At 48.7% G+C, this 26,202-nt stretch overlaps 7 protein-coding genes and 1 non-coding gene across 8 annotated transcripts; 3 read left to right on the top strand and 5 right to left on the bottom strand.

Moving 5' to 3' along the window:
• Positions 1 to 1,344: 1,344 nt before the first annotated feature.
• On the top strand, positions 1,345 to 2,274 carry An01g04830 (uncharacterized protein; the record flags this gene model as incomplete). Its single annotated transcript, XM_001388872.3, has 1 exon — positions 1,345 to 2,274. One exon carries the CDS (start codon positions 1,345 to 1,347, stop codon positions 2,272 to 2,274), a length of 930 nt encoding a protein of 309 aa, XP_001388909.1.
• Positions 2,275 to 9,315: 7,041 nt separating this feature from the next.
• Positions 9,316 to 10,554, bottom strand: An01g04820 (hypothetical protein; the record flags this gene model as incomplete). Its single annotated transcript, XM_059747768.1, has 5 exons — positions 9,316 to 9,366; positions 9,448 to 9,647; positions 10,068 to 10,168; positions 10,283 to 10,390; positions 10,475 to 10,554. The coding sequence occupies 5 exons, from the start codon at positions 10,552 to 10,554 to the stop codon at positions 9,316 to 9,318; spliced, it is 540 nt and encodes a 179-aa protein (XP_059599644.1).
• Positions 10,555 to 11,673: 1,119 nt separating this feature from the next.
• Positions 11,674 to 12,724, bottom strand: An01g04810 (hypothetical protein; the record flags this gene model as incomplete). The annotated part of the gene is made up of 4 exons (XM_059747760.1): positions 11,674 to 11,765; positions 11,852 to 11,903; positions 12,324 to 12,476; positions 12,590 to 12,724. The coding sequence occupies 4 exons, from the start codon at positions 12,722 to 12,724 to the stop codon at positions 11,674 to 11,676; spliced, it is 432 nt and encodes a 143-aa protein (XP_059599643.1).
• A 1,192-nt stretch (positions 12,725 to 13,916) lies between these two features.
• An01g04800 (hypothetical protein) lies at positions 13,917 to 14,672 on the bottom strand (the record flags this gene model as incomplete). Its single annotated transcript, XM_059747753.1, has 3 exons — positions 13,917 to 14,124; positions 14,203 to 14,394; positions 14,557 to 14,672. 3 exons carry the CDS (start codon positions 14,670 to 14,672, stop codon positions 13,917 to 13,919), a joined length of 516 nt encoding a protein of 171 aa, XP_059599642.1.
• Positions 14,673 to 15,267: 595 nt separating this feature from the next.
• Positions 15,268 to 16,347, top strand: An01g04790 (hypothetical protein; the record flags this gene model as incomplete). The annotated part of the gene is made up of 6 exons (XM_059747748.1): positions 15,268 to 15,332; positions 15,428 to 15,499; positions 15,616 to 15,660; positions 15,754 to 15,916; positions 16,024 to 16,110; positions 16,282 to 16,347. 6 exons carry the CDS (start codon positions 15,268 to 15,270, stop codon positions 16,345 to 16,347), a joined length of 498 nt encoding a protein of 165 aa, XP_059599641.1.
• Positions 16,348 to 16,652: 305 nt separating this feature from the next.
• Positions 16,653 to 16,726, bottom strand: tRNA-Val (CAC). Its single transcript has one exon. It is a non-coding gene; the product is annotated as a tRNA-Val (tRNA).
• A 516-nt stretch (positions 16,727 to 17,242) lies between these two features.
• On the top strand, positions 17,243 to 18,913 carry An01g04770 (hypothetical protein; the record flags this gene model as incomplete). Its single annotated transcript, XM_059747743.1, has 1 exon — positions 17,243 to 18,913. One exon carries the CDS (start codon positions 17,243 to 17,245, stop codon positions 18,911 to 18,913), a length of 1,671 nt encoding a protein of 556 aa, XP_059599640.1.
• Positions 18,914 to 19,606: 693 nt separating this feature from the next.
• An01g04760 (uncharacterized protein) lies at positions 19,607 to 24,720 on the bottom strand (the record flags this gene model as incomplete). Its single annotated transcript, XM_059747736.1, has 4 exons — positions 19,607 to 20,236; positions 20,289 to 21,178; positions 21,551 to 22,902; positions 22,952 to 24,720. 4 exons carry the CDS (start codon positions 24,718 to 24,720, stop codon positions 19,607 to 19,609), a joined length of 4,641 nt encoding a protein of 1,546 aa, XP_059599639.1.
• Positions 24,721 to 26,202: the final 1,482 nt, after the last annotated feature.

Genomic DNA, 26,202 nt, shown 5'->3' with positions numbered 1-26,202 from the left:
AGATACTGCAAGAAGTTTTGCCCGTCAACTTCACATTTCCCCACTTTGACCTCAAAAGATCGGTTCTAGTCCAGACACACATAATTTTATTATTATTCCTTATTTTCTTTTTGTCATCATATAGCCCGCATCCGCAGTGCCTCCCATAGTCACAGCCTGGGGCGTCAAAAGGGCAGTAGTAGAGCTATGGATGGAGGTCAATCTAAATTAATCAATGAACTAGCCTAGTAGGTCTGTGCCCCTGGGCTAGCTCTGCCTCCTTGAGGAAGGCTACCTGAGGTGGTACCTGCCTAATACCTAAGTAGCTGCCCCCTACTAACCAGGTACTACCTGTTACTACTACTAGTGACTAGTGTATTTTACACGCATACTGCGGTACCAAAAGTAAACTATACGGAGAATACCATACATACCAGCGGGTACTGAATGGGGCGTCAGGAAAATAAAAAAATAAAATAAAAAAGAGAGTGGGGGGGAAGAGTCAGAAAATCGGAAAACAGAAAATCAAAAAATCGATTAGGAAAAAATAAAACCATCACAACAATAAAAAAAAATTAAAAATCCAATTCCAAAAAAAATCAATAATAGTTGGCATTTATTATTATTAAATTTATTCCTCCGACACAACTGTCAGCTCCGAGATCTTGGATCAGATCTTCTCCTATAGCGTGCTCTAAGTGTGGAGCAGTAGCCATTTTTCTCTGACCCGTCTCCCTGGTCATTGTATTCTGCTGCTGCTGCTTGTTGCTATAATAGATGATCGTAACCTTCATCTCCATCGCTCCTTGACACCACTATTGTCTATCGCCCTTTCTCTAATTCCAATTCCCCCTTCCGGGTCTCACTTCTCTTCCTATATATCTACCACCTCGACGACGCACCTTCGAACCTTATTCTTTCTCCATCATCAAACAAACTCTCTCTCCCAACTTCCCACTCTTCCTACATAGCCCAACAGCTCGGTTGCGTGGTCATTGCTCCTCCCTCCTTGCTTGCCTACTATCTACCCTTCTCTCGTCCCTTATCCATCACCCGCGTGTGTCTACACTTGTGTGTGTGCGTGTGTGTGTCTCTGGTCTAGTCCGCTCCGGGTACACTAAACCTCCCACACAACCACAACCCCACGGTAAGAAGCCTGTTCCCTTTAAAGACGTCAACCCTTCCCCGCCCACGCATAGTACCTGAACTCTGTCGGCGCCCCCCTTCGACTGTCCAACTCTCTTTAAAAACTCTCCGACCTCCTGGCATTTTCTGAAGTCTAACATTACATCGATAGATTCTCCAACTACCTAAATTCTTCCATCAATCACTCGGATTAATTTTCCCTTGCCAACTACTTCAGCAATGGCTCCCACTCATCGTCGTGGACCCTGGGTTCCTGAAGAGGACCAGTTGCTCCTTCAGTTGGTTCGCGAACAAGGCCCCAACAACTGGGTTCGCATCTCTCAGCACATGCACTACCGCTCGCCCAAGCAATGCCGCGAGCGCTTCCACCAGAACCTCAAGCCCTCTTTGAACCGTGAGCCCATCTCTGCTGAAGAGGGCTTGATGATCGAGCGGATGGTGAACGAAATGGGCAAGCGCTGGGCCGAGATTGCACGACGCCTTGGAAACCGCAGCGACAATGCGGTTAAGAACTGGTGGAACGGCAGCATGAACCGCAAGAGAAGAGGTCTCCCTACCTCCAGCTCGCCTCACGCCGGACGCACAATGCACGGACGGGTCGAGGCCCCATATGCGCGGGCCTCTCTGTCCATGAGCAGCCCCATCAGCCGCTCTCGCTACTCTTCCATCTCCAACGACAGACCTCTGACTTCCTGGACCAAGTCTCCCTCATCTCGGAGGGATTCCTTCTCCGCCGCTTCCATCGACTGCCCCCGCCAGTTGACCCCGATCTACACACTTCCTGCTCTTAACCGCCCAGTGGAAACTCCTCTCACATCGCCTGCCTTCTCCGAAGCTTCTTCCATGGAACCTCCCTCGATGATCTCGGACCACAACTCCGTTTCTTCCTCCTCTCCCAGGACCATCGCCTCGCCACAGCTTCTTCCCCTTCCGGTGGACATGAGACAGCAATACGGCGACTTCCGCAGGCAGAGCACTTCGGACGATATCTACGCCTATCACGATCTGTCGTTGAAGCAACGGTGGATCTCCGATCACCAGCAATGGAACCAGCACTCTCCGCTATCTCCCACATGGTCTGCTCCGATCGAAGACAAGACAGAAGCTCCGCGCGACTCGCGGATGGGTCTTCAGAACTTGCTCAACTAAATGACGATAGCTCCCATTGCTGGATATGATCACACGACCTTTTCTTCTGTCATCGATTTTCTATGGGAAATTTTATGTACATGACCTCCCGACCCTCGTCACTCCTTTGTTTGGCATAATTTCCTTTGTACTTATATCATCACCTCATGTATATTGTCTTTTTGGATGGTTCGGCTCGGCTATTTCCACTGCGGGTCACGTGGATACGGCCCGGTTTCCTTACGGTACCAAAGAAAAGCATTCGGGATCTCCTTTTGTCATAGTTATTGTGTTCCCTTCCCTTATTTTCTTTGTCGCTCATCATTTGGCTTACTGGGTATGGGGTTAATCATTGTGTATAGAGGAGATTGAGGAGTGCTGTCCATTGTTTTGCATGTATATGGCTGGGTTTTGGAGACTTTTGGAAAGTACTGTGAGCTTGGATCTAATAATACCCCATGACTGTTGGTTGTTACCATCGCGCTATCGACCAGATGATCGTTTAATGATACATTAATAATACTTCCACTCAAATAACTCTACTCTTCTATCCCTTCAGTTGTAAATTCCGATTACTGTTTCTTTGAAATTTCTCCTCGACACTGCCACCTCCACTCACCATTCTGGATGGGGTCTTGGTACTTTTGGGATGTTATTTCCGGATTTGGCAGGCTTACTTTTGGGCGCCAGCCAGGCTTGACCGTTGTGCCTATGGACGAGCCCAGGAGGATGATAGGGGGCGAGGGGCCCACTGGAACAACGCCGCATATCCTCCGTGACTGTGGCTGGCTGTCATCAGCTCCTGTCTTCCATGAAAGCCGCGGAATCTTGAGGTTCAGAACGCAAGGGGCGACCCAAAGTTACGAGGCGAGACCGCATGAGAGAGACACGAGCAGGTCAAGGAGGGAAGGCAGCGTGACAGTGCAATTACTGGTTAAACCCCGGGAAATCTAGAAGTGAAAAAAAATAAATAAATAATAATAATAATAATGAATAATAAATAAATAATAAATAAATAAAAATTTTAAATAAAAGAAAGACGCCCAAAATGGAATCTGGGTCATGAAAAAAAATAAGAATACTATGATTTACGAAGTCACATTTGAAGGGGGTGGGAACATCACCACATACATACATACATACAAGGTTGGATGAACCGAGACACAGCAGTAGCAACACCGGACAGCATCCACCAACCGTCGTTGGCGCATGGCAGACCACCTCCACGGAAAAGTGGAATGGATAGGTCCATTTAGGAACACAGCTGACGACTGTCTGATCCAATCCTTCCCTTGGAGTTTGGGGATTGGCATGACGAATGGATGGGTGGATTTTGGAAGTCGTGATGGTTCATGCATAACGGCCACTGTCATGGAAGTGCTCTCAATGGCCGGAAGACCTTACCCTTTCCCCCCTCCCCTCCACTACCACCACCACCACTACTACTTCCTCCTACTGAAGTACTACATTAACTTGGCCCCAGTTGGGATGGGCTCTAGGAGGTAAGGTTGATAGCCAGACAAAGTTTATCCCAGGGATTTGGTGGATTCCGATTTGACTTGGGTTGATTCGCCAGCGCCCCTCCCTTTCCTTGTCTACCCTCCCTTTCTTTACTCGTTTGCGCACATGTCGCTAACGGTCTCGAAGCAGGGCTGTCCCGTTTTGATTTCAGTTTCTTATTTATTTATTTACTTTTATTTTACGTTGTGTTGTTTTGACCTTTGCGCAAGCATTCAACCTGGATAAGGTAAGTAAGCTTGTTGGACATTGAACAACCGCCTGTCTCATTTGGGACCCATCCGCGGTACGAGAGTTATGGGGGGATGGGGAATTCGACGGGCTTCATTCCCCCATGGACTTCTTGTCATGTCAGCAGTCGAGCGGTCCCCGAATCGGGCTCCAAAAATGGCCTATAGTCAAGAACAGGCAGAAGAAAGGCTAAAAACAAAAAAAGAAAAGAAAAGACAAAAGTGAAAATGGAAAAAAGAAATATAACGAAGCGCAAAAGGACGAACGATAAGAACAATGAGCAGCCTTTCCTACTTTCCCCTCCATTCCCGCCACATTTTCCTCAAAGATGTGCCACTACTACGACCTTCCTGGTCTGGACTTGGTGTCCAACTCACTAGTGGCTTTTTGGGCTATCCCAATCGTGACGTGCTGCTCGGAGACATGGCTGCTTCTTTCCAACCTGACTCGCCACACTCGCGACGGATACCAAGCCACACCCAGTGAAGGGGAGGGTGCTGCACGTATGCCGATCAGGCAATCACCATGACTGATCAAGAATGAAGGCATCGGCGGGGTCACCGAACGCAGGAGCTGTAATCCACTCGGGGGTGTATGCACTGGCACTCATGGAGTGTCTCCAGTTCTCTACGCTGTGCATACCCACGACTTGTGGTCTGTTTCAGCCAATCTAACATCTCACACGCACCACTGTTGCGCTGCCATGCGTGCATGAGCATACCAGCTCCTGCTCGCCTACCGGTAGGCGGTGCAGATTCAGCCGGGGTCAAGGTTGGGTGGAGTCAAGTCCAAGGGTGAGGGAAGGATGATGCAGCTCGTTCTGGAGGACGTTGGCTCGCCAGTGACCCTCTCTGACGACCATTTGCCGATAGAGAATCCCCTACGATTCGTATCGAGTACGCATGACTATGTAGATATCTCTCAGACGCATAGGTTACACATCAGTACATCCACATACACAGACACACCTACCAGGTTAGGCATACTCTGACACAAAGGTTCCGGGGGTTACACAGGACCAAATTTGGGCCTTTCTTGTGACGTTGAATCGCTTATCAAGTTCCAGAACAAATATAGCATGAAACAAGACCTTCTACATCCGTGCCAGTCGCACCATGCGGGAACCCAGTACTCCAGTGAAGTAAAAGGAGTTCGACAATACGGGGTGGACTACAATGCCAACACCAACACCAACAATGGCCTAGTGAGGAAATGAAGAAGCAGCAGCAGCAGCAGCAAATCAGTCACCGCCGGCGCACTGGATCTGGAGCCCTGCCGGCCAAGAGATTCTCGCATTAATTAACTACCGCTGATCTTTTTTTACATCTGATTTGGAATTCTGGTCACTAGCGCCCCGCTAATCCACTTCCGTCCACTCGCGACATACACACCGTGACGTACCCTCAGTTCCATCCCCGATCCTCCATCCTGATTTGACAGACGGACTAATTAGGAGATTTGCACCCTTCACATTATGGGGGAGAGAGGGTGGTGAACGACAACCGATCTGTTCATCTCGTTACCACTCATCCAAGTTTCCCCCCCTTCCTCCTGTTCTGGTTCGAGCATGTTCCGCTTCTCCGATCCATTGGTCAAGGATGAGAGAGGGCTTGGCAGTGGAGCCCTGGGCGACCGTTACACAATCTCCACGATGGCATATTATTCTGGTGGAAGCATCGAATGAGGTTCCAGCATCCGAACCTGCTGCGGATGCTCTGCAGATAGAGCAACTCAAGTTCCAACAGCGCATCCATGGATCCCCTCTGAACACACGACCCAAGATACGGGGTACGTCAGTTGCCAAGCAGGCAGACAAGTCCGGCCAAGCGATCGTCGATATTAACAATTAATGTTCGAAATTGATTAGGCCCCCAGGCACACACACACGCACAACGCTCAGTCAACTGTCTGGATGCATTTAAAATTGATTATGGTTAATTTGTAGTATATTGCAGTCTATCACCACTACTGCCGCCGGGTATAGCATCCTGACAGCTGAAACAATCCACCTCCAACAATTCAGTTTAGTGAAGCAATCTACAAACCTTTGTCAGTGTCAGGTTATTTTTAAAGCTGTCTCGTTTATCCCCATTCCCATCACAAACCCCCCTGCCGACTCTATCGGCCATCTGGTCGCCTGCCCAACAGAGCCGATGCGGTTGTTTCGGGGACCTTAATATACCACTGTGGGGATTAGTGCGTTCAGCCAAAGAGAGAGAAAAGAGAAAGATGTTGAATCATTGGCGCACCTCTTCATTCATCCCACACCCCCTGTCTTCTGCCCAAATGATGCGACATTAGTATCCGATATTAATAGTAAGATTCTGTTACTTCTCCCCATAACTCTTGGTTTGTACTAGTGATGTGGATTTGTAGTTGAAGCGTTGAGGCGCGAATATCCCTTTTTTTTTTTTTTTTTCTTTTTATCCTAAGAGAACCAACCTATGGAGTAGTTTGACTAACTATTCTCAGATTTACGGTTTGATTTTCCCTTCTTCCCGCACCCGGTTTGATCGTCAGCTATGCAGATTTATGCATGGATGGGGAGCTCTTATTGTTCCAGATAGATTGTTTATAACAGCTTTCTTTCTCTCCTTCTCTGCCTCCTCCTCCAGGTCTAATATTGCCACTCCAATAGTCGCTGGGTGCTGCGCCCTCCTAACTATTACCTTCCCCCCAAAACCAAAGCCCAAAGGGGGCGGCGCAGACACCATTCAGCTGAGCTCGTATGATCCTCATACATCATACATCATACACTCAACAACAATCCTATCCCATAACAGACGTTGTTATTACCATCAACGCCCAACATCCATCTACTTCCGATACCTGACCAGAAGGAGGAGGAGAATGGGGGCGAAAACAGAACCAGAAACGACCCCCAAACTAAAAGCAAAAAATAAAATCAAAAATAAATCTACGATATCTACAAAAACCTCCTCTCGATCTGATCGAATCAAATCAACCCTAGCCGATTTCCTCAAACGGAAAAAGCTCAACATCACTACCAACCCGCCCGCTCCGCCCGCCCAACGATTTGATTGATTTTCCCCGATCCATTCCATCCCATCCTCATCCATGGATCCATTCATCCCACCCACACTGGTTTGATCTCCTCCCACCGGCCCAATCCCTCTCGTCACGATTCTAGTCGCTTCTCCGTAATCATCCACTTCCAACCACTCAGAACCTCGTCTCCCCTCCCCAGCCTGTGAGTAGTGATCTTCCCGCGGTCCCTGCGAGGCAGAGTCTACCTACCTACCGCCGGTCGGCGCGGTTAAAACGTCCTTTCTCCAAGCGACCGACCCAGAACCAAGGGTTGGCTTTTCTCTCTTAGTCCGAGTGCTGTGTTTATGTGAAACGGTCGCGCGAGGCGCTGTGCCCGCGATTTACATTCGGTTAGAGAGGCATTCCCACCCTCCTCCTCTTTCTCCTGAATCGAATGGGATGGATGGATGGGATCGAATCTGGAGAACTTGAAATCGGAAACGAAACGTGATCGATGAGATGGGTGGTGGTGGTAGTAGTGGAGCTTTGTTCGCTACGAGGACGAGGCTGGAGATCGATCACTGTACACGTTCTATCGGTTCACAATGGTAAACTAGTATTTCTCCTTATGAGGATTTTTTGGATTCTCCCCCCATCTCCTATTTCTGATGAACCTTCCCTTTTGGTGGGCTTCGATATCGGAGTGTTGGACTTTTTTGACTTTTTTTTTTCCCTCCCTTTCGGATAAGGGATCGGGACGGGACTTTCGGGAAGAATATTTATCTACTTACCGTACGTACCGTATCTGCGGATAGGATAGGATAGGATAGGATAGATACACACGGCACGCACACACCTACCTTATTCTGTTGAGGCTTGCTTTCACAAGGCGGGAAAATACAGCCGCCGCTGCTACTGCTACTGCTACTGACAATGATAACGTATCAATTAGGTAGGTTGTAAGCAACACCCCATGAGGCCAGCCAAACGATAACCGGAGGAAAAAAAAAGGAGTGGGTCTCAACTCACCCTTTCTTTCTTTCTTTCTTCCTTTCCTTCTGGCCCCTCCTCCCCTGCTGCCCAGCCTGGCCCTGAACAATGAGTGCAGCAGGCATGACATGACACAAACCCCCCCTCCCTGTCTCGCCAGTTTTATCCAGATTGATAAGTAGTGCCCAAGCTTAATAGTGGCTGATATAGATTACTTTACCGCATAGCATACTCAGTAGAGAATAGTAAGTAAGCTATGTGTAGATGGGTCGCTGTTAACTTCTTACCGTTTATTCTTGTTTAAGCTTCAACCCCTTTTTTTTCATTTAAAATAAACTCATCCATGGAAATTGACTTTTTACCGTTCCGTGAACTTTCCCTTTCGTTGCGAGGTAGGTAACCGGTACAAGAATAATGCTAATCGGAGGTAGAATTTGGCCGCGTTCCGAAGCATAATTGCAGTATGGCAATGGCAGCGGTACCCATGGCGGCGGGTATATCCGATGGAAATTGCAAAACCACCTACCTAATATGACTGATGAAATTTAAGATCTGAAAATTGGTCCTGAGCTTGAGCTCCATTGCTACTTACTTAGTTCACTACTATCTAGGGCATGTGTTGAGTTTCAACAACGCGGGAAATAAAAAGACAGATTTAGTAAATTTGGAAAAGGTTCCAGACAATCAATTCCATCCATCCCACACGCTCCATCTCCAAGTGGTGGTGCTTAGGTTAGTGCGGGCTGAACGAAGGAGACCAGGGAGAGGATTAGACATCCCGCGCGCTAATTGGTCAAGCGTAAATACTGACTACTTTTACCTCCTCATACTTCTATTGCTGAGGGGAAATCATGGTTTAAGAATAAATTAATTGCTTCCCTTTGCATATACCCTATGAGGTTAGTTAACTGTGCAAGTGCGGAGTGTGTCCGTTGCTTTAATGGGTAGTAAGCTACTAGCTAGCTAGCTAAGGGGAGTTAAGTCTTGCCCGCATTTCCGGGTGGTTTTATTCGTCTGTCGGACCGGGATAGCGGCGCTGCGCCTATAGCGGAGGACGATATTATTGTGGTGAGAGGAGGTGGGTGGTATCTTTGATTCGATTGTTCCGGGGAGGGAGGGGGTTGAAGTTGGTACTTATTGTAATCATCATTCGATTTCATTGTGATTGGGGTAGTACTTAGTGTAGGTTAGATAGACACTGCATGCATTACTGTCATTATGTAGATATCTCTACTACGTACTATTTATCAACGCCACTGCTTAATTCTCCTCCCAGATACATACAAAGTATCTTCCTCTCCCACTTCAGGGTCTAATTACTCAGGGATCCATCAATTAACCCCAATAGTACGGCAGGGTCATGACGACGACGACGACGCCGCCGACCTATCCATTAATCCCACTCCGTCTTTATTTCTCCTCTCTACTAATCCTTCAGTCTAACTACGGAGTTAGTCTACTAGATACTAGACTAAAGGCAGCGACACCACCCCCCTGGAACAGAGTGGAACCACTGGCCACCAGCAGAACTAAGTTAGCGCAGCACAGTCTCGACGTTGAGATTTGAGCCGATTCCCACCACATGATTGGATGTCGGAGGATCTCGGTGTGGGAGGTGAGTGGGTGATCGATGATCGACTTGGCCAGGTTAGGATTAGGGTACCCGCCTTGCCGGTCCGCCCGTGATCGGCAAGCAAAAACGCAACTAATCGCTGGGAATTTTAATTTTTTTTTTTTTAAATCGTGGTTTGGTTATAACAAGTTAGTTCGTATTCTGTAACGCTACGCTACTTTACTGAGGGAGATGGTGTTGGGTAATGTGAGGTGTCATTTTTGGTACCTGAAGGAAAGTAGTATATAGGATATTATGAAGTATATGAAATTTGATGATTTCAGTTTAATTCTCATGTAAGCTTTCATGATAATGAACATATTCCCAATTTGTACATAAAAAGCGAGCAAGCAAGCAAAAGCGCATCAATGCTCCCCGAGCGCAGGGACCCCCCGAAAAACACTAAGTAGATAGTTACCTTGTTGATGGATAGACAGATGGACGGACAGTCGACTTACCGCACACCTACACAGACCACTTTCCCAATTTGAGTGCGACTGCGATTCAGCCAAGGCACACCAGCTTTCCGACACCATTGACAAGTATTTGTCAACTGGGTGGGTCCCTCCCGGTATACTCCGTATGACACTAAAAGTTACTTAAGTGAGTGTGGGTATGTAACATATCCTTGTATAGTGTGTATCTTAGCTTAGTGTGTTTTCTTGGTAACCGCATACAATACAAAGATACAAGGGGGGAGGAGGGCCGCCAACCAAATACGCAATACGACCAGGGACAGCGCCCAATGCACAAACCCCTTCTACGTAAGGAGTTCCTGCTAAACCACGTGGAGATGGGCTTGTCAGATACAAGCCGTTGCGCGTGTATGGTTTTGTATTGTATTGATACCACACTTCTGCCTTTGTTTTTGAATGGTATTACGCGTTTGTATGGGCGTAAATCCGTATTGGGCGAGGAGGAGAGAGGGGGGCGAAGTAGCTCAGCTCAGCTCCATCCACCATAGCCCATCCATGACTATAGTATACTCATGTCTCTTCTACGTAAGTTATGTGGTAAACTCAATCACAACCCTACCCAACCCCCTTTGTCTGTCTAGGGGCAAGTCCGAATTAATTATTTTTCTCTTTCTTTCTTGCTTACATTCTCGCAGTGATGCTGTTACGACAACGGTTTTTGGCAGCGAGGCTGACGGACGGATTAGATCGGACTTATTGATTCTTCCCCCTCCCCCCCTGCCACCCAAGTCACTCACCCTTGCTGATTATGAATTTGAGTTTTTAGTGTTTATGTTATTTGATTGTTTATGTACATACCTGCTGTAACGGGTTAGAGATGGACAAATGGAATAGACAGCTACGCCATCGTTTTACTTTACACATTCCACGGGAAAGTAAAGTAGGACTTGTGTAACCAAGCCACACGATCCGATCGATCGGCGGCGCCGACATACTTACTAGGTTACTTACCTTTCCAAACTAGTTGGTTAGGTTAAGTATGGCATGTATGTATGTATGCGCTTAGGCAGAGTTTCTGGTCGTCTTCACCTAAAGAGGATGTTTCATGACTCGCGTTTCTCAAATCATTAAGGGGGGCGCCGGGGGGGGGAGGCAAAAGGGCAGGGATGCGTGTTTGTGTTTGTGTTGTGTCTATTTTTGCTTTGTTTCGAAGTTCGACGGGTTGTTCTAGGGTGAGGGTGATCGTGTGTGGGATTGATTGCCTGATGGATATTTACAAAGTATGATGGAGATAGGAGAATCATAGTATAGATGTATTAAGGTAGGGGCGGGTTTCAGGTATTTCTTAGATAGATAGTATCTATCTACTGTATGTGTCTGTGTGTCTATTCGTTTGTCCAGTTTCCCCTGACTAAATTGGTCTACATCAGAGGGATATTATGCATGATGTATCGGTATATGTAGATGTAGATGGATGGGGAAGGAGGATAAGCATGACAACCGAATAGCACGACCTGTCCTGTCCTGTCTGTCTCCAGATCATATGCACAAGGCTAACTAGCCCCCATCCATCCATCCATCCCTGCTGGTATCATCCTCCACGGTTCCCTGTATGTAGGATTGTCTGACTCCGGTTTCTCCACCGCAGGATGGGGTCAATTCAGACTAGGAGATATTGGCTGCATGAGGAGCCACCGATAGTACGGAGGATAGTTGACCAACCAAGTTGTCAGAGTCGAGGGGGCGCACGATCCAGCCTCGAGACGCGAAAAAGAGGAGAATTGATGCGAGAGTGGCTGCTAGCTAGTACCCATTAGGATATCAATTCAAGAGGATCCTGTACTACGACAGATCGTCGCGAGGGAACGAAGAAGGAAGGAAGACGAACCGGGATCCTGGGTTCGCGTGACCCCTACTGTAAGCCATCAAGTTGAAGGAAGAAAAGAAAAGAAAAAAGTCTATAGTGCCATTGAGAAAATCCCTGTTTTTTTCCTGCTTGACTCTGTGATCGCTTTGTTCTCCGCGATTATCGATCGCTGACCAAGCGTGGATGCCATGTGTGTGGTGATGAGAAGAGATAATGATTATTTTACTTTTGTATGATCCGGTTTCAATATCTACGCTGCTCATTATAGAGTGTCATAGCCTCAGCTAGGGTCTTTTTCTGTCATCCACTGAATAGTCTACTCACTTATGTAGGTAGAAGACGAGCTAACCGAACCCAAAAATCTTTCTTCACTAGTGCCACTCGACTCGTCCATGAAGATACAGACTCAGACTCAGGTTGGCGTAGTTAGTGAGGCTGGCTAGCTGACATCACGACCAGCCTGTTTGACGGATAACCCAACTAACCAACGATGATAAACCCCGAAGGCGAGGAGAAAAGGTCCCCGATCCCGAGCCACGCAACCATCCCATCCCCGTTCCCCATCCCCCATCCCTCCGCTAGCTAAACTAGTGGGGATTACCTGTTGAAGCCGCTTGCTTTTGCATCGAAGGATTGGAATGCTGGTTATTGTCATACATACGCCATCCTTGCTGCCTTTGGAGGAGGAGGGGAGGAGGAGGTAGGTGCTCATACTGGCTCGACGGTCGTTACTATCCCTGCACGCGGGTTGTAAACCGCACCTTTGCAGCAAGGCATGCGGATTTGGAATTCTCCGTTGGAGGCTGCATGTGATGCCACCGGGTTCTTGTCCCACACGATGCTATCCATCTAGTGGCCGAGGGATGAAAGTACGGTTTGGGCGTGGTGGATGGATGGTGCTGGATAGGTCAGAAGTGGCGAATGAATGGATGCGGATGCCTGGGAGAGGGGGTGATGTCTTGTGATCAGTTAATGATGCTTATGCATGATTCAGTATTATGTAGTCACTGCTTGAGGTGAGTGTAGGCGTTGGTATAGTCAATGACGGACATGAATGATGTTGATATTGACTTCTATAAGTGTGAATTATGGCTTCACAGTGATAGAAAGAGGTTTGTATTAATTTGTAGCTATCTGCTGCTTCCATTGCTTTTCTCCTCTCTACTCCCATTGTATTCTATTATAGAGATACAGGCAAGTGCTGTATATTCCTAAGTCGCTCCTCATTAGTCTACCTTTTCGCTCATATCCCACTATGGGGCGATCTCTATTAGCAAAAATACCATATACTCTTCTTATATTCTTCAATAGTGCAGTATCAAAGAGCTTTATATCACAGAAAAACATGTATCCCACACTGAAGCTGATTCTCAACATTACAGACCCTGAAGGAGATAAAAAATATCGCATCCTCTACCACTCCTCGCCAGCAACCCGTCAGCGACCTCTGCGCGCGTTCAGAATTCTCAAATCTTCGTTATTCAAGGAGATCGAATAACCATAGAAGAACATGTGCGAACATGGTGCTAGCGCCGATGTTTACGCTGGGCCACAGAAGACATCATGGCATTCTTTGAATACCATATTGCGGCTCAGAGCAGAATCCTACCGATTCTGAGGATGCGTCTTCCGTTGATGGAATATCCACATTTTCAGGCAATGGGGATTGAGAATAAGCAGCTTCCCGGCCTGTGAGGGCGTCTACATGCAACACTAATAGCGACAGCGTTGTTTATAGTGTCTATCGGATACCAACGCATCTCACTCGCTCCATTTTGGGGGACGGATACGGCCTTCTTGTGCTCTTGCACCAGAAGGATCAATGTGTTGATTCAATTACCAATATGTGCCTTGGGGCCAAAGGATCCCTTTATATATGACCGGAGAAGTACTAAGCTATACCTCTGCATGAGAGACCATCATATGTGTCGCAAGAACGTTGGCTATCTTAGAAGAAGTTGCCAAATTACTTGGGGACTACCTATGGGTCGGCTAATATCTTGCTCAGATCACACCAGTTGGCTTTGCCCCGTTGCTTCCACTACCAGTATTTCCTAGCAGCTAGCTCTGCAACCACTAATCGGACAAGTTCTCTAGGTCGTTCAACTCTTGCTCTGCAAAACCTCGTTTGCAAGAAAATCATGATCCATTTCTTATACTCCGCATATGCAAGTGAAGGAGTCTTATGGGGTGAGCATACCAGGAAAGCGCCGTCCTCATCTACATATCCGTCAAAGAGCCAATCCGCACTATTTATACATAGCATGCTAAATACAATCACAGCAGCATGTATCGCCATCGTCGACACTCCATACCGGTCCTCTTACTCCACGCGGTTATCCATCTCCCATGGCAGCTGATCCTGCACATGCGTCGATACGGCCCATTCTCCCTCCGTCCTACACGCTCCACAGACACAGTATCTCGGCTCGGTCGAGGGCACGTCTACCACGATCCATGATTGGCATCTGAGGAAATTCGTGAGATACAAAGGAAGACATGTCGTCCAACATACAAGCCTGGGCATATTCGAGATAGAAGATTATAATGGGGAATGACGCTAGTAAAGCACAAGAAGGAGATGCCTGGTTAGGGACACATTTCGATACTGGAAATATATCTGCTTCTTGGAGAACTTATGGTCTAGTGGACTTATCGAGCTTTTCTAGGATACTTCATACCACAGAGAAAATCCCCAGGTACATGCCTCGGGCCCTAAGCTACCTTGATTGTTGAAAGCATTGTAGCAGCTCCCCATATTTTCGCATGACTTGTTGAATGACCTAGAGCACGACATTTTTGCCGTTTTGCATACAGCCCTATCAAGACAGCTAGCTACCAGATGCTCCCTTATATGGTTCCGTCGCAAATCTAATCTAGCTACCAATGCAGATTGGCACAATGAATCCTGTCTGGGTTACAAAGAAAGTTTTCCATCAACATCAACGACTACAGGATGGCCGAAATTGCGACTCACAGTCGGGCGTAAATATATACTAGGCACCTGAAACTTCGAAATTGTTCATACATGTCAAAGCTTTGCCAAGTAGGCCAGAATTGATCTCGATTATGTATACTCAAGTCATACGGAGAGGTATGTCCCAACATATATTACTTAGCAACTCGCGGCAGCGGACTTTATCCTGCAGTTATTCCTACTGGGGCTTCCCTAGGTGTCCGAAGATCATTTGAGAAACGGGAATAATGTTTTTGAATCTCATTTCTCTCATCAATGGTGACAAGCGACAGTGTATCTACGAATAATATTCAAGATTACCAAGTGATGTCGCCTGCGCTATGTGCTGCGATGTCTGCTGCGATGTCTATATAGAATCATCTCGTTGCCTGAACAATCTTGTCACAGCTAAGGGGATATTACCATAGGCAGATTAATGGAGTACCTTCTACATCGGATATGCCCAGCATCTTTTCCGGGACTTGTGGCTTTCACTACCAAGTCAGAATCATCTTTGCGAGAATTTCTCAACACATAACAGGTTACTATCCCATATCATTCAAACCATTAACCACAGTGTCTAGGGACGTCTACAGCCGTGCCAAGTACGCTTCCGGGGTCGATCATACAGCACCTAATGAAACAATAGATGGGAAAAGAATGGCCCAGTAGCTGTCCTCGGGTTTCACTCCACCACAGCGTTCGGACATTATTAGCAAGGGTTATTCTCTGTCTTGCCAGTCGACTTTGGGGCAAACTGTAAGGTAATTTGACTGGGTTTCAGTGGTCTAGCTTCATCCAATGCGACTAAGAAATGCAGCAAAGACAGGTACAAACATCTGCATTAAATTCACAATACCAGATACAGGTCCCTAGGAGAAACACGCGCAGTATCTTGGTTAAGATAGCATCATGTCTCCAGTCCAAGCCAGTCTGTCTCCGTAATATTCAACAGATCGAGTATATGTGAGTTGGGAATGTATCTGCTCAGAAGTTATACGGATGTATCTCAACTCGATCGTTGCCGGCTTCTCCCTTACTATCTCTCTACACAGCTGCAGGCGCTTGTCAGAAACCAGTACGCCGTATTTAGGTGCTTCCAACACCCGCATCTTCTTGATCGAGTATCCTTTTCTACCTTCTTACTTGTTCTCCCGTTTGCTTTTCATCCATTTTCCTTGGCTAGGATCAGCCATCATCTACCTATCTAAATGAAACACCAAACACATTTGCTGTTTCTCTTGCTCTTGACATCATTAGACAGGCGCCCTTGGCCGAGGTGACCGTAGCACATCTTCATGAAACATCATATATCATATCAATTTAGCAGGTATTCTGCTTGTAATCAAGTCGACAATCCTGTGCATGCATGATTCATGGCGGGTGGATGCACAGCTTAGAGACTGAAAGCATGGATTGCAATATATGAGGCGGGATGTATCGGGTATAGAACGAGACTGAGGGGTATTGTGACCATAGTATGGTGATGAGCAATCGTTTAATCTGGGTGGTGTAGATGGGCTTTAGACAGCGTATTTCAAGTTCATTTGCGAGGAAATTATCATATTCGAGATAAATAAATGCCACGGGATACTTATATCCACTCTAGGGCCCGCGTGAATATATACCAACCATCATGATAGTAGCGGAATCATGTTGAGCGCCGGGTAACTCAACCCAGATACCCAAGCAGTAAGACACAACTCCAAGAAAAATGAAAATACAAAAAAGTATTTAAGCCAAATAGCATACATTAAAACATGTTCCAATAGATAAAAATTTATAACGGCAAGCGGAAAAAAAAAAAAGTGCAAAAAGAAGTGACTAGACTGGGGCTCGATCCCAGGACCTTATGCGTGTGAAGCATACGTGATAACCAACTACACCATCCAGCCAACTTGTTGATGTTTGCATGCCCACAATGGTACATACGTAGTTCATACATACACAGTCATTTCAATGCTCAGCGTGTTCGGCGCCAAATACTCCATGGTGTGCCTGTCCTCGTTGTCGTCTCTGTTGTCTGTGTCAACCATAGAGGTGGTAGGAATGGCGGGACTGCTTCTTTCTGAGACCTCGCCTCGAGGATTTACTGCGCCCCAACATGTACTTCTACTGCTGCCTTCCAGTCACATGGACTTATATAGCCACAAGGCTTGAAGCCAGCCGCAACTGGTGCCTGGCACAGGATCAAGACGAGGCTCTCTTAATCCCAACATGACGGCCATGAGATATAAATTTGCCTATAACCAGAAATATATTCTGCTTTCATTGGAACAACTTAGCTATTCCCTCCTTCTTTTGCCTCACCCCGCAACGCAACTGCGACCGTTTTTAACTCGCTGACCCTATTGTCGAGAGAATAGTTTATTGTTTGGCATCCTTTCTAGGCTTCTCTTCATTCTAAAATCATGGCTGAACAGTTCAACAAGCTTGTTGATACAATCGGTGGATTGAGCCTTGCCGATAGATCAACCTCTCACTGCTCGAACCCAACTCAAACCCTCGTGAAGACGATTTGGGAGCTGGTAAAATCGTGCCAATCCACTTCAGCAAACGCAGCACATGTTGGGACCGTGATCGAAGGCACACAGACCCCTAGCGGCCAGGATATTGCAAGACTGAGCTCCTTGAGAAAAGAAGCCGTTGCCCTCGAGCAGATCACGAAGAACCTCAGCGATGCCACTGAGAATTACATCATAGCGTACATTATATCGCTGGCTGGTCCATGGACGCTGGAGCAGAAAATGTTACTGCATTTTAGTGATGAAGTGAGGCGCATCATTCGCAATGTGCTTGACGATGCCAACACCGACGACTGCAGCGTTGTGCGAAAGATTTTGGAAAACTGCTATGACCAGTCTCTTCGTGCCTCTGGGACTCTGCACCCCGCTGAGTACTTTGATTCTCTAGAGGAAGCTAGTCTCGAAGAGCCGTATGATCCTGACTTCGAAAGCGAGGAATACTACGAGCATGAAAATCGACTTGCTATCGACGATAGCTATGCTGAGACCTTGCGCGTGCAATGCGAGCGCAGAGCTGAGAGAGAGCAGCAGCAAAGGGAAGAATGGATCGGGTTTTGGGTTCGTGCACTGGGTCAATGTCCTGATGAGCCCACCACGCTATTCTATTCGCCAGCAAATAGTCTTCTCAATTCTCATCTGGCAGAGGTACCGCGATACTTGTTTCGAGCGTTTGACGACGCAAGCTCTGGCTGGAGTGACAACCATATTGTAGCTTCTGCTGAGAGCCGAGCCGCAATATCAGAGCGCAGCAGAACAGATCTCCTCTCGCGGTCGAGAGGGGAAATAACACGAATGCTATACAGTCATCTCAAAAAATCTTTGTTTGGAGCTGAGGACACCGACAACTTAATGTCGTGGAGTAGTTCTTTGATGTTTGTCATTCAATACGCGATTTGGAGATGCAACAAACGTCGGTGTGACCCCTCCGAGGTCAAAATATGCATGGTTGACACGAGGAAGTTCCCTCGTGGACAGTTCGCCCGGGACAAGTCGCTACTTCGGGCGTATCGTGATGCTCCTGAACTTGATGAGAATAGGCGGAGGTTCTTTGATTTTCGTTTAGAGGACCCATATTATGACAATGGAGAGTATCTGTCGCAAGGGGTATTGCATCATGCTGGGCGGTCTAGTGTGGTGTCTCTGGAACAGCTCATTCACGCGGGATTATATGATCTTTATCCTGAATTTCGGGATCCTGCTTCGAGGAACTTATGGACGAACCGTGTTGGGTCTCTTCGTTTAGCATGGTCCAATGAGCATACAACAACCCAGCTTGACATACGAAGTGCAGTCAAAGTGGCCAGAGAGTGCTTCAATAATTATTTCAATGCGCTTGATATAGCATTGGTGCTATTATCATTCAAAGAGCGCAAGCTCCGCACCCCAGCAACAAAAGCACCCCAGCAGCAGAGAAACTCCCATGACTTTGGTCCAGTCGAGGTTCAACGATACACGACAATAATAGAAGATATGATGGCGAAAGCCCGAGGCATTCCGATTGCTTTACGAGGGTTCACAGCGGACAGCCAGCTTGAAGAAATTTTCGAATGCTCATAGTGAGTTTTGTTACTGAAGATGGTTGGTATCCCTATAATGTGTTGGATCGGAGGTGCAGGTTATGAATTAATTAGGATGCATGGTGGGATGAGTAAGTTCAGTTGAATACACTATTCGACATAAGAGTCAGTGATCATCTATAGTTAGTACGAGTCAGTGCTCTGTAATAACCACAGAAGTAAATCTGTTCATGCATAAGCCTGGCTGCCTAGACACCAGCTCATCGAATCAGTACAGACAGCAAATAGTAAATATAAATACGGCATATGCCCATGACAATATTCAAATAACATCCAAAGGCACCACTCGCTCTATCATTCGCTACTCCAAAACACTCAACCCGACAGGTTCGGGGAGTTCCAGGCATCATCTCAACCACAACGCCTACCCAAGATATCAATCATTGTCATAAACCCAAAACAATTGCCCGCCAAGCTGCTGATACACAATCACACAGCCTCCGGGGATGTCATCATCATTGATCCATTCCTTAGACACACACACACATCCAACGCCAATATGCAAAAATTCCACGCACACAAGATCAAAATACCCAGAATTGACAGACCAAAAGGGTCATATGCACAGACATAGACCTACATGCCGAGAATCGAGACAAATAAATATAAATAAACATCACACCATATCCAACGAGAAACAGAATCGCTCAAGGGGTATATTCTGATGCGCACATCATAACCAGATATCGCCTTCTTCGCCATTCACCCATCTTTGCCAAACTCGTTCGTAGGCGTCCTCAAGATCACGAACCCAACGCTTCGTATCGAAAAGCCTGCTGGACCACCGCTCCTCGAACAGCATCCGGCGCAGGTCGGCTAACCTGCCCGTCGCATGACCTTGTCCACCAGGCTGGTACTTCAGACTGAGACACAGGCGAATGGCCTTATTCTCATAGTCTTCGTCCGACATGGCGATCAAGTCCGACTGAGCCTCGCGGCCTGCGTCAGACTTCGGCAGAGCACTGCTCAGAATGCTGCTTGCCATACGCGAGCACATTTTGTACTTGTACCGAGGCAGGGTCAAGAGGGGCGTGCCACTCCATAACACATCGGTCGCTGTCGTATGAGCATTGCATTCTGGCGTGTCGAGGAACAGATCCAGGATCTTTGCTCGCGAGATGTGCGTGTTCTTGGGTGCAACGTCGGTGAAGATGATCCGAGATGCTGTTTCCTCCCCAGCCCAGGCAACGGCTGTCTCACGAAGGTTCTGTTCACCGAGGTCGGGAAAGCGGAGGAGCCAGAGGACGGCATTAGGGATCCGTGCCAGGATGCGTAGCCAAGTGCGGAAAGTCGTGGGTTCAATCTGACAGAACTGTTAGTTTGGCCTGACCTGTCGTCCCCTGTGTTGCACTTACCTTGTACAACTGGTTGAAATTCCCAAGTATGATGGTGTCATCGCTCAGATTTGGAAACAGTTCCTTACGCATGCGCCACCGTCGGGCCTGCTCCTGATCCCAAGCCAGGCGAGGATCTTGAGCATCCGGAGCACTTTGCCGATGGTCACAGCAGAAGAAGGTGTCGCGAGTATAAACAATCTTCTCGCCGTACACCCAGTTCTCAAGATCCTCACCGTGGTCTTCTTCGAGTAGCCGATCCTCCATCCGTATGTTGCGCCGTCCAGGGGAAAGGGTCTCGGGGGGAATAGAGAGCTCGTCCGCAAGGATGTAATCGCACCATTCCGCCCCAAGAGTCCCCGCAAAGCCCATGAAAGACATGTGGATTGGAGCGGGCCTAGCAGCAAAGACCTCATTCCGGGCACCACGGGTGTACCCATTCAGGTTGATGAGGATATGGATTCCGTCTTCCACAATTTGTCTGACGAGTCGATCGACGGGCCATCCACTAGCATCGTGAAATACCGGCGCTTCTTTCTCGATCTGTTGGCGATGGATCGACTTGTCGCTCACGGTCGTAGCGTAACAGTATGCTTTCACCCGAGAAGGATTGTGCAGTCCAAAGACGGACTGCATCAGATGGGCCAGCGGGTGGTTGTTGAAGTCTGATGACACGTACCCGACCTTGATGTAAGGGTGCGGTGGGGGAGGCGGAGGGAAAACAGTAGCAGGCAGCCACGGCGAACGCAAGGTGGAACAAGAGATACGAAGCCCATTCCGCTGCGAAATTTGCCGGATCTGCTTCGCTGACAGCGGGCAGGTGAAGGTATGGAAAGGCAGGACTGTCGGCGCATTTGGCGCCGTCAGGCCAGAGGGAAGCTGCGGTCGCCGATACTTGGTCAGAGGGTATTCTTTGCCATAGACGTACCGATCCTGATACCACTGCCAGGTAATCGACCTGATGGCACGCTCCACGATCCTCACAATCCTAGAGCCCTCCCACCGCTGGCCTGCCCACGCCTGCAGGATTTTAGCCAGAGTACCAAAAGTGACATGGCCGCGCGAACTGGCTGCGGGAGCCAGTTGCGCACACAACTGCTCAATCACATTGGGAGTCAGCAAACCACGACCCCACGCTTCCCCTTCTTTGAGTTGACGGTCGACAATCTCAACAACCCGTTTGATCCAGCCAGTCCCTGTTTCAATGGTGTATGCGTCGCGGATCATACCCTGTTCATCGACATGCCACCGGTCTCGGAACCCATAGCCGTTGCCAACGCCACCGCGGCCAACCCAGTTGCAGACAGAATTGAGAGCGTTGGCTAGGCCACACACTGCCTCAGCAAATTCCGGATTCACTTTGACGGCACGCTTGTAATAGACGATAGCATCGTTAACGCGACCGGCATCTTTGACTGCGTTCGCCAGGTTCGCCAGCGCAATGTCAAAGTTACTATCGCAATGAACGGCCTGTTCATACATTCGGATAGCCGCTTGCAACTGGCCAATATCCTTGAGCAGGCTTCCAAGATTTGTGTAAAGATGGGCATGTCGCGAATCGAGGTGTAGACCGTAGTTGTAATACGCGAGAGCTAACGATATTCCCGTGCCAGGAATTACACCGGGTATTTCAGGATGCTGCATCTCTCCGCTTGGACGTGGTAGAACTTTCTTGGGGGCATTGTTCTGAATACCAGCCAGCAAGATACCCACATTATTTGCGGTGGATGGACTTGGCTGAAGAGAAAGGGAAAGATAATAGAGTGCTAGAATATCCCGAACGCCCGGAGCAGATCTTGGAACGCCGGAGCTGGAGATATTAGACATGCCGTCTTGGTATATCTTGGCCAGAGAGAGCAACGAGTTGCTGGTAGTAGATATAGCGGCCTTTCTTGCCAGACCTTCCGGCACATATTTGATCCCCGGGGGTGTTCCGCAGGGAGCAAAGACCAACTTTGCGGTTTGCAGAGCATGGTCTGGATACAGGAGAATGGTCTCCTGTTGCTCACGTTGCTCTGGGCCGGGGTAGCCGTGATGCGTACCCTGCATGAAGGCCGAGAATATCTGCTTGATCAGGCTTTGTATACCATGACGCCTCCTTCCAGCTGCAATCAGAATAGCATCCTCAAAGGCTACGGCAGCTGCAGCATTGTCACCTAGGGCATATAGCATATTTCCCTTTGCGTGGACGAGAGCCAGCATTCTGCCATTATCACAGCCAGGTATGGCGTAGCCGCTGGAACCAAATCCAGCCGAGCCAACATCTGCCGAGCCCCGATTTGTGGCAACTGACCGACCAAAGTCGTCATCGTAATCAAAGGACGCTTTCTCATAGGAACCCAAATCGGACGCACTCGACGCTCTGCTCTCCGCGTCGCTCTCAGGTTCACTCGCGTGTTCGTCGGACGCGAAACAATCGCCGTTCTTAGGGGAGCGTATGGAATTCTGCACGAACTCAATGATGTTGACTGCTTCCTTGCCACGTTGGCTGCTGCACAAAAGACCGATCAGGTGCTCTACCGCCTCAAAGAAACTCGGGCGGAGCTTAACGGCACGAAGCCAATGTTGCAGGGCCTCATCTCGGCGATCCAGCGCCAGAAGGGTGGCCGCAAGATTGGATATCGCTTCCACATGCCTGTGCTTTGTTAGACAGCTCAGCTACTTACAGACAATCGCATACTCACGTTGCATCTCGAGCGATGATTCTAGTATACCAACGCATGGCCTTATGGTAATCTCCAAGCCCATAAGCGAGACAGCCTCCAAGAAGCATCCCATCAATCCATTCCCAACCGCTCTCCGCGCAGAGATGGGATAGCATCTCCAAAGATGAAACAGCATTCGCTGTTATAGAACCCTCGTTCAACGGTGCGGCACCGAAACGAGACGTTGCCGTGGATGCAGTAAACCGTCCAGTGTGGCGGAGCCTGTCGAGCATCTGTACATCGGTTGCAGCTTGCGGGAACTGAGACAGTGAAGCACGTTCATACCGACGGCCAGCCTGGAAGCTGGCAGTATCATTGTGGCCTATGTTGCCAATGGTGTTGTTCCTCTGAACAAGATCATGCTGGCCCGAAGAGTAGTTATTGTGACGAGTCGATTCCAGCGTATTAGTGTTGGAAAAATCAAGACCAGGCTGACGCGGTGGTTTCGGGTATATACTCGGTTTCAGAAAACGCTGACTCTGTCCCTCAGCAGCCGCGGTCGAGATGCTATTCCGTCGTGCTTGGTGGATGGATGCCAGTAGGTCAACGTAAACACCATGAGCCCATGTCAGCACCTTCTCCTTGAACTCCACGTTCGTTGCCTGTGGGCTTGCCGTAGAGCCCAGTTGGACCCCTTGGGTATTTGGAGGACCTGACCATGACGGGCCTGTGTCGTGGACCTGCTGATGCGAAAAGCCAGGGGTAGGATTAGACTGGCGCGTATGGTACGGCAGTGTCCGCTGGCCGCCCGGCAGACCAGCGACTTTCTGCTCCGAATGACGCCGAGGAAAGTTATTCTTCATGGACAACTCAGAGTTGACCATTCCAGCAGGGGCCTGATTCCACGCCAGGCCCGGGTCGGGATGACTGCCTGAAGATAAAGCGCCCCGACTGAAGGGCTGTTGGCCTGCGTCGAATAATTGAAGGGCGGGTGGGTTTGTCGCCTTTGCAAAAGGAGTGGGCGAGTCGAATCGGGCATCCCGAAACGCCGCTGGGCGATACGGGATATACACTCCATCGGGCCAATATGGACCATATGGTCCCGTTCCTGCCGACGCGGTAGGACCGACACAGGGCTGGAGTGTCGCTGGTAGAACTGTAGGAACATAGGCACCATTGTGCCAGTAAAATCGCTGCTGGGAAGGCTGCATTGGTAGCGACTGATTCAGCATGGAGTCCATTCCTGGAACATAGTTCAATGAACGAACCCAACTGGTGCCATTCATTCCTTGGGTCAACTCTGCTGGACCTGCATTAGTTCGGCTCGAATCATTTCGATATACGGGCGGGAAATTCATGTGCTTCCCGGCTGAAGACTGATCCAAATTGGCCTGTTGCCATGTCTCCACTGGGAACCCTGTATGGGGCGGTATCAGGTGGCCCGAATCGATCGGCGAGACCAAGAGGTGCTTGCTCGCGGGCTGAATGGTGGTATCCCCTGGTGTGCCATCATACCCAGCCGCCAGTGTCCCGTTCGGTGTTTTCCTTCGTAATGCATGCTCGCCAGCACTCTTCGGGCTAGGTACCAGACCCGTGGCATCAGGTACCTCGAGGCGTTGAATAGGATGCGGATATTGCAGCCGAGATCGAGCTACGGACTGGAACGAGTCTTTGCCGAAATCGCTGCGGGGTAGTGACGTGAGAAATGATGTGTTGCGGTCGTAAGGCCCGTTTGTAGCGTCGGCACCGTGCCGATAACTAAGGTGGTGCGGCTGGACTGGCGGGAACGGTGCTACTGAGGGCAACATCTTGACCTCAAAACAGTATTGGCACCGCCTTCTTCCGCCGGGATTATAGATATATATGCAAGATCAAGGTTGAAAGTCGGAGAAAGAGAGGAGAAAAGAAAGAAAGAGCGAGTTTGTGTGTGAGAGAGAGAGAGAGAGGGAGGGAGAGACCGCGACGGAGACGTATAGGGACTCGGAGTATCAAGAATAGGGAGAAGCAATGCAGGGATCTCGTCGAGGCGGTTCGGGGCGATCGAAATCAGACAGTGGTGGTCGACGGGGTTATCACTCTCGATAAATTATCAACAAGCATCCTCCTTGAAACGTTTCCTACACCTCATCCTGGGCATGAGCCGGCTCAGTTGACACTCAGCGAAGGCGCCCACCGTTTGACCCTGGGCTCGACATGAACGCTGATTGTAGCCGGCAATGACAGAAGACGCAAGTGCGGGCGCGGCGAAAGTGATGGAGGAGGAAGAAGAGGAGGAAGAGGAAAGGGAACCGAATGGAGAGGCTGAGTCCGGGGCGAAGATACCATTCACGAAGCCGCTGGATTCCAGAAGATCAGAAAGACACGCAGGCGATCCGCACCGACAACGCTATTTGCTGCGTGAGAGACAGGTGGGTGAAGAAACGATGCAAGGGAGGGAAAGGGATCGATGAGAGAGAATCACAGCCCTAGTCAGCTTGCTAGAGCGCCCACACTGACGCAGGTGTCCGCACGACGCGATCAACCACTAGGCAATCCTGCGCTTGGCAGAAATGCTGTACTTTGGGGTGGGTGGGTGGGTGTGGGTTGCGAAAGAGGGGGTCAAAGGGAAAAGGGAAAAAGAGAGTGACCGGCAGGTAGGCTGACCGAACAAACGGGTGTTTAGTTGAAGGATGGATAATGGCTAACGCAAGTGTGGTAGGGAAAGAATAGGAAGAACTGCAAGATGAATAGAGAGGAGGATTAAAGAGGCCGAGGACCCAGATCTGCCCCGATGTCACGACCGACGAAATCCGAATCAGGGAAACGATAGCGTAGGGGAAAGGTTGAACATGGCACCACTAGCTGCTGGCAATCACAACAACTTAGTGTGTCCTCTTGTCTTTTGATATGAGAAAGAAAAAAAAAAAATTAAATGATCTTTGTTTTTGTTTTTGTTTTTCTTTTCTTTTCTTTTTTCTTCTGTTCGTGTCTAATTATTCTTGTCTTTTTGACGATCTCTTTTTTTTTCCCTCACAGGTTGGGGAGGAGCTGATTGGACCGAAGTACTATTCCAAACGGCGATGCCTCAGATCCAAGGCACCACAGGGCTGGCTGTTCGAAGCGGAGAAGATCCAACGGCGGGCGGAGAGGTCAACAATCAATAGGGGACAAATATGAAGAACAGGCGCAAGGAATTGCTGATGATTCCCCGAAGAGACCAAAAAGAAAAAGCCAGTTGAGTCCGGGGTAGGACTGGCCAAGACCGTGAAGAAAGAAAAGAGAGAAAAAAGAGGTATGCGACCAACGGGAGG

This window comes from Aspergillus niger, assembly GCF_000002855.4.
Source record: "Aspergillus niger supercontig An01".
NCBI classification, from domain to species: Eukaryota; Fungi; Ascomycota; class Eurotiomycetes; order Eurotiales; family Aspergillaceae; genus Aspergillus; species Aspergillus niger.
This window is presented reverse-complemented; position numbering and strand designations above follow the sequence as displayed.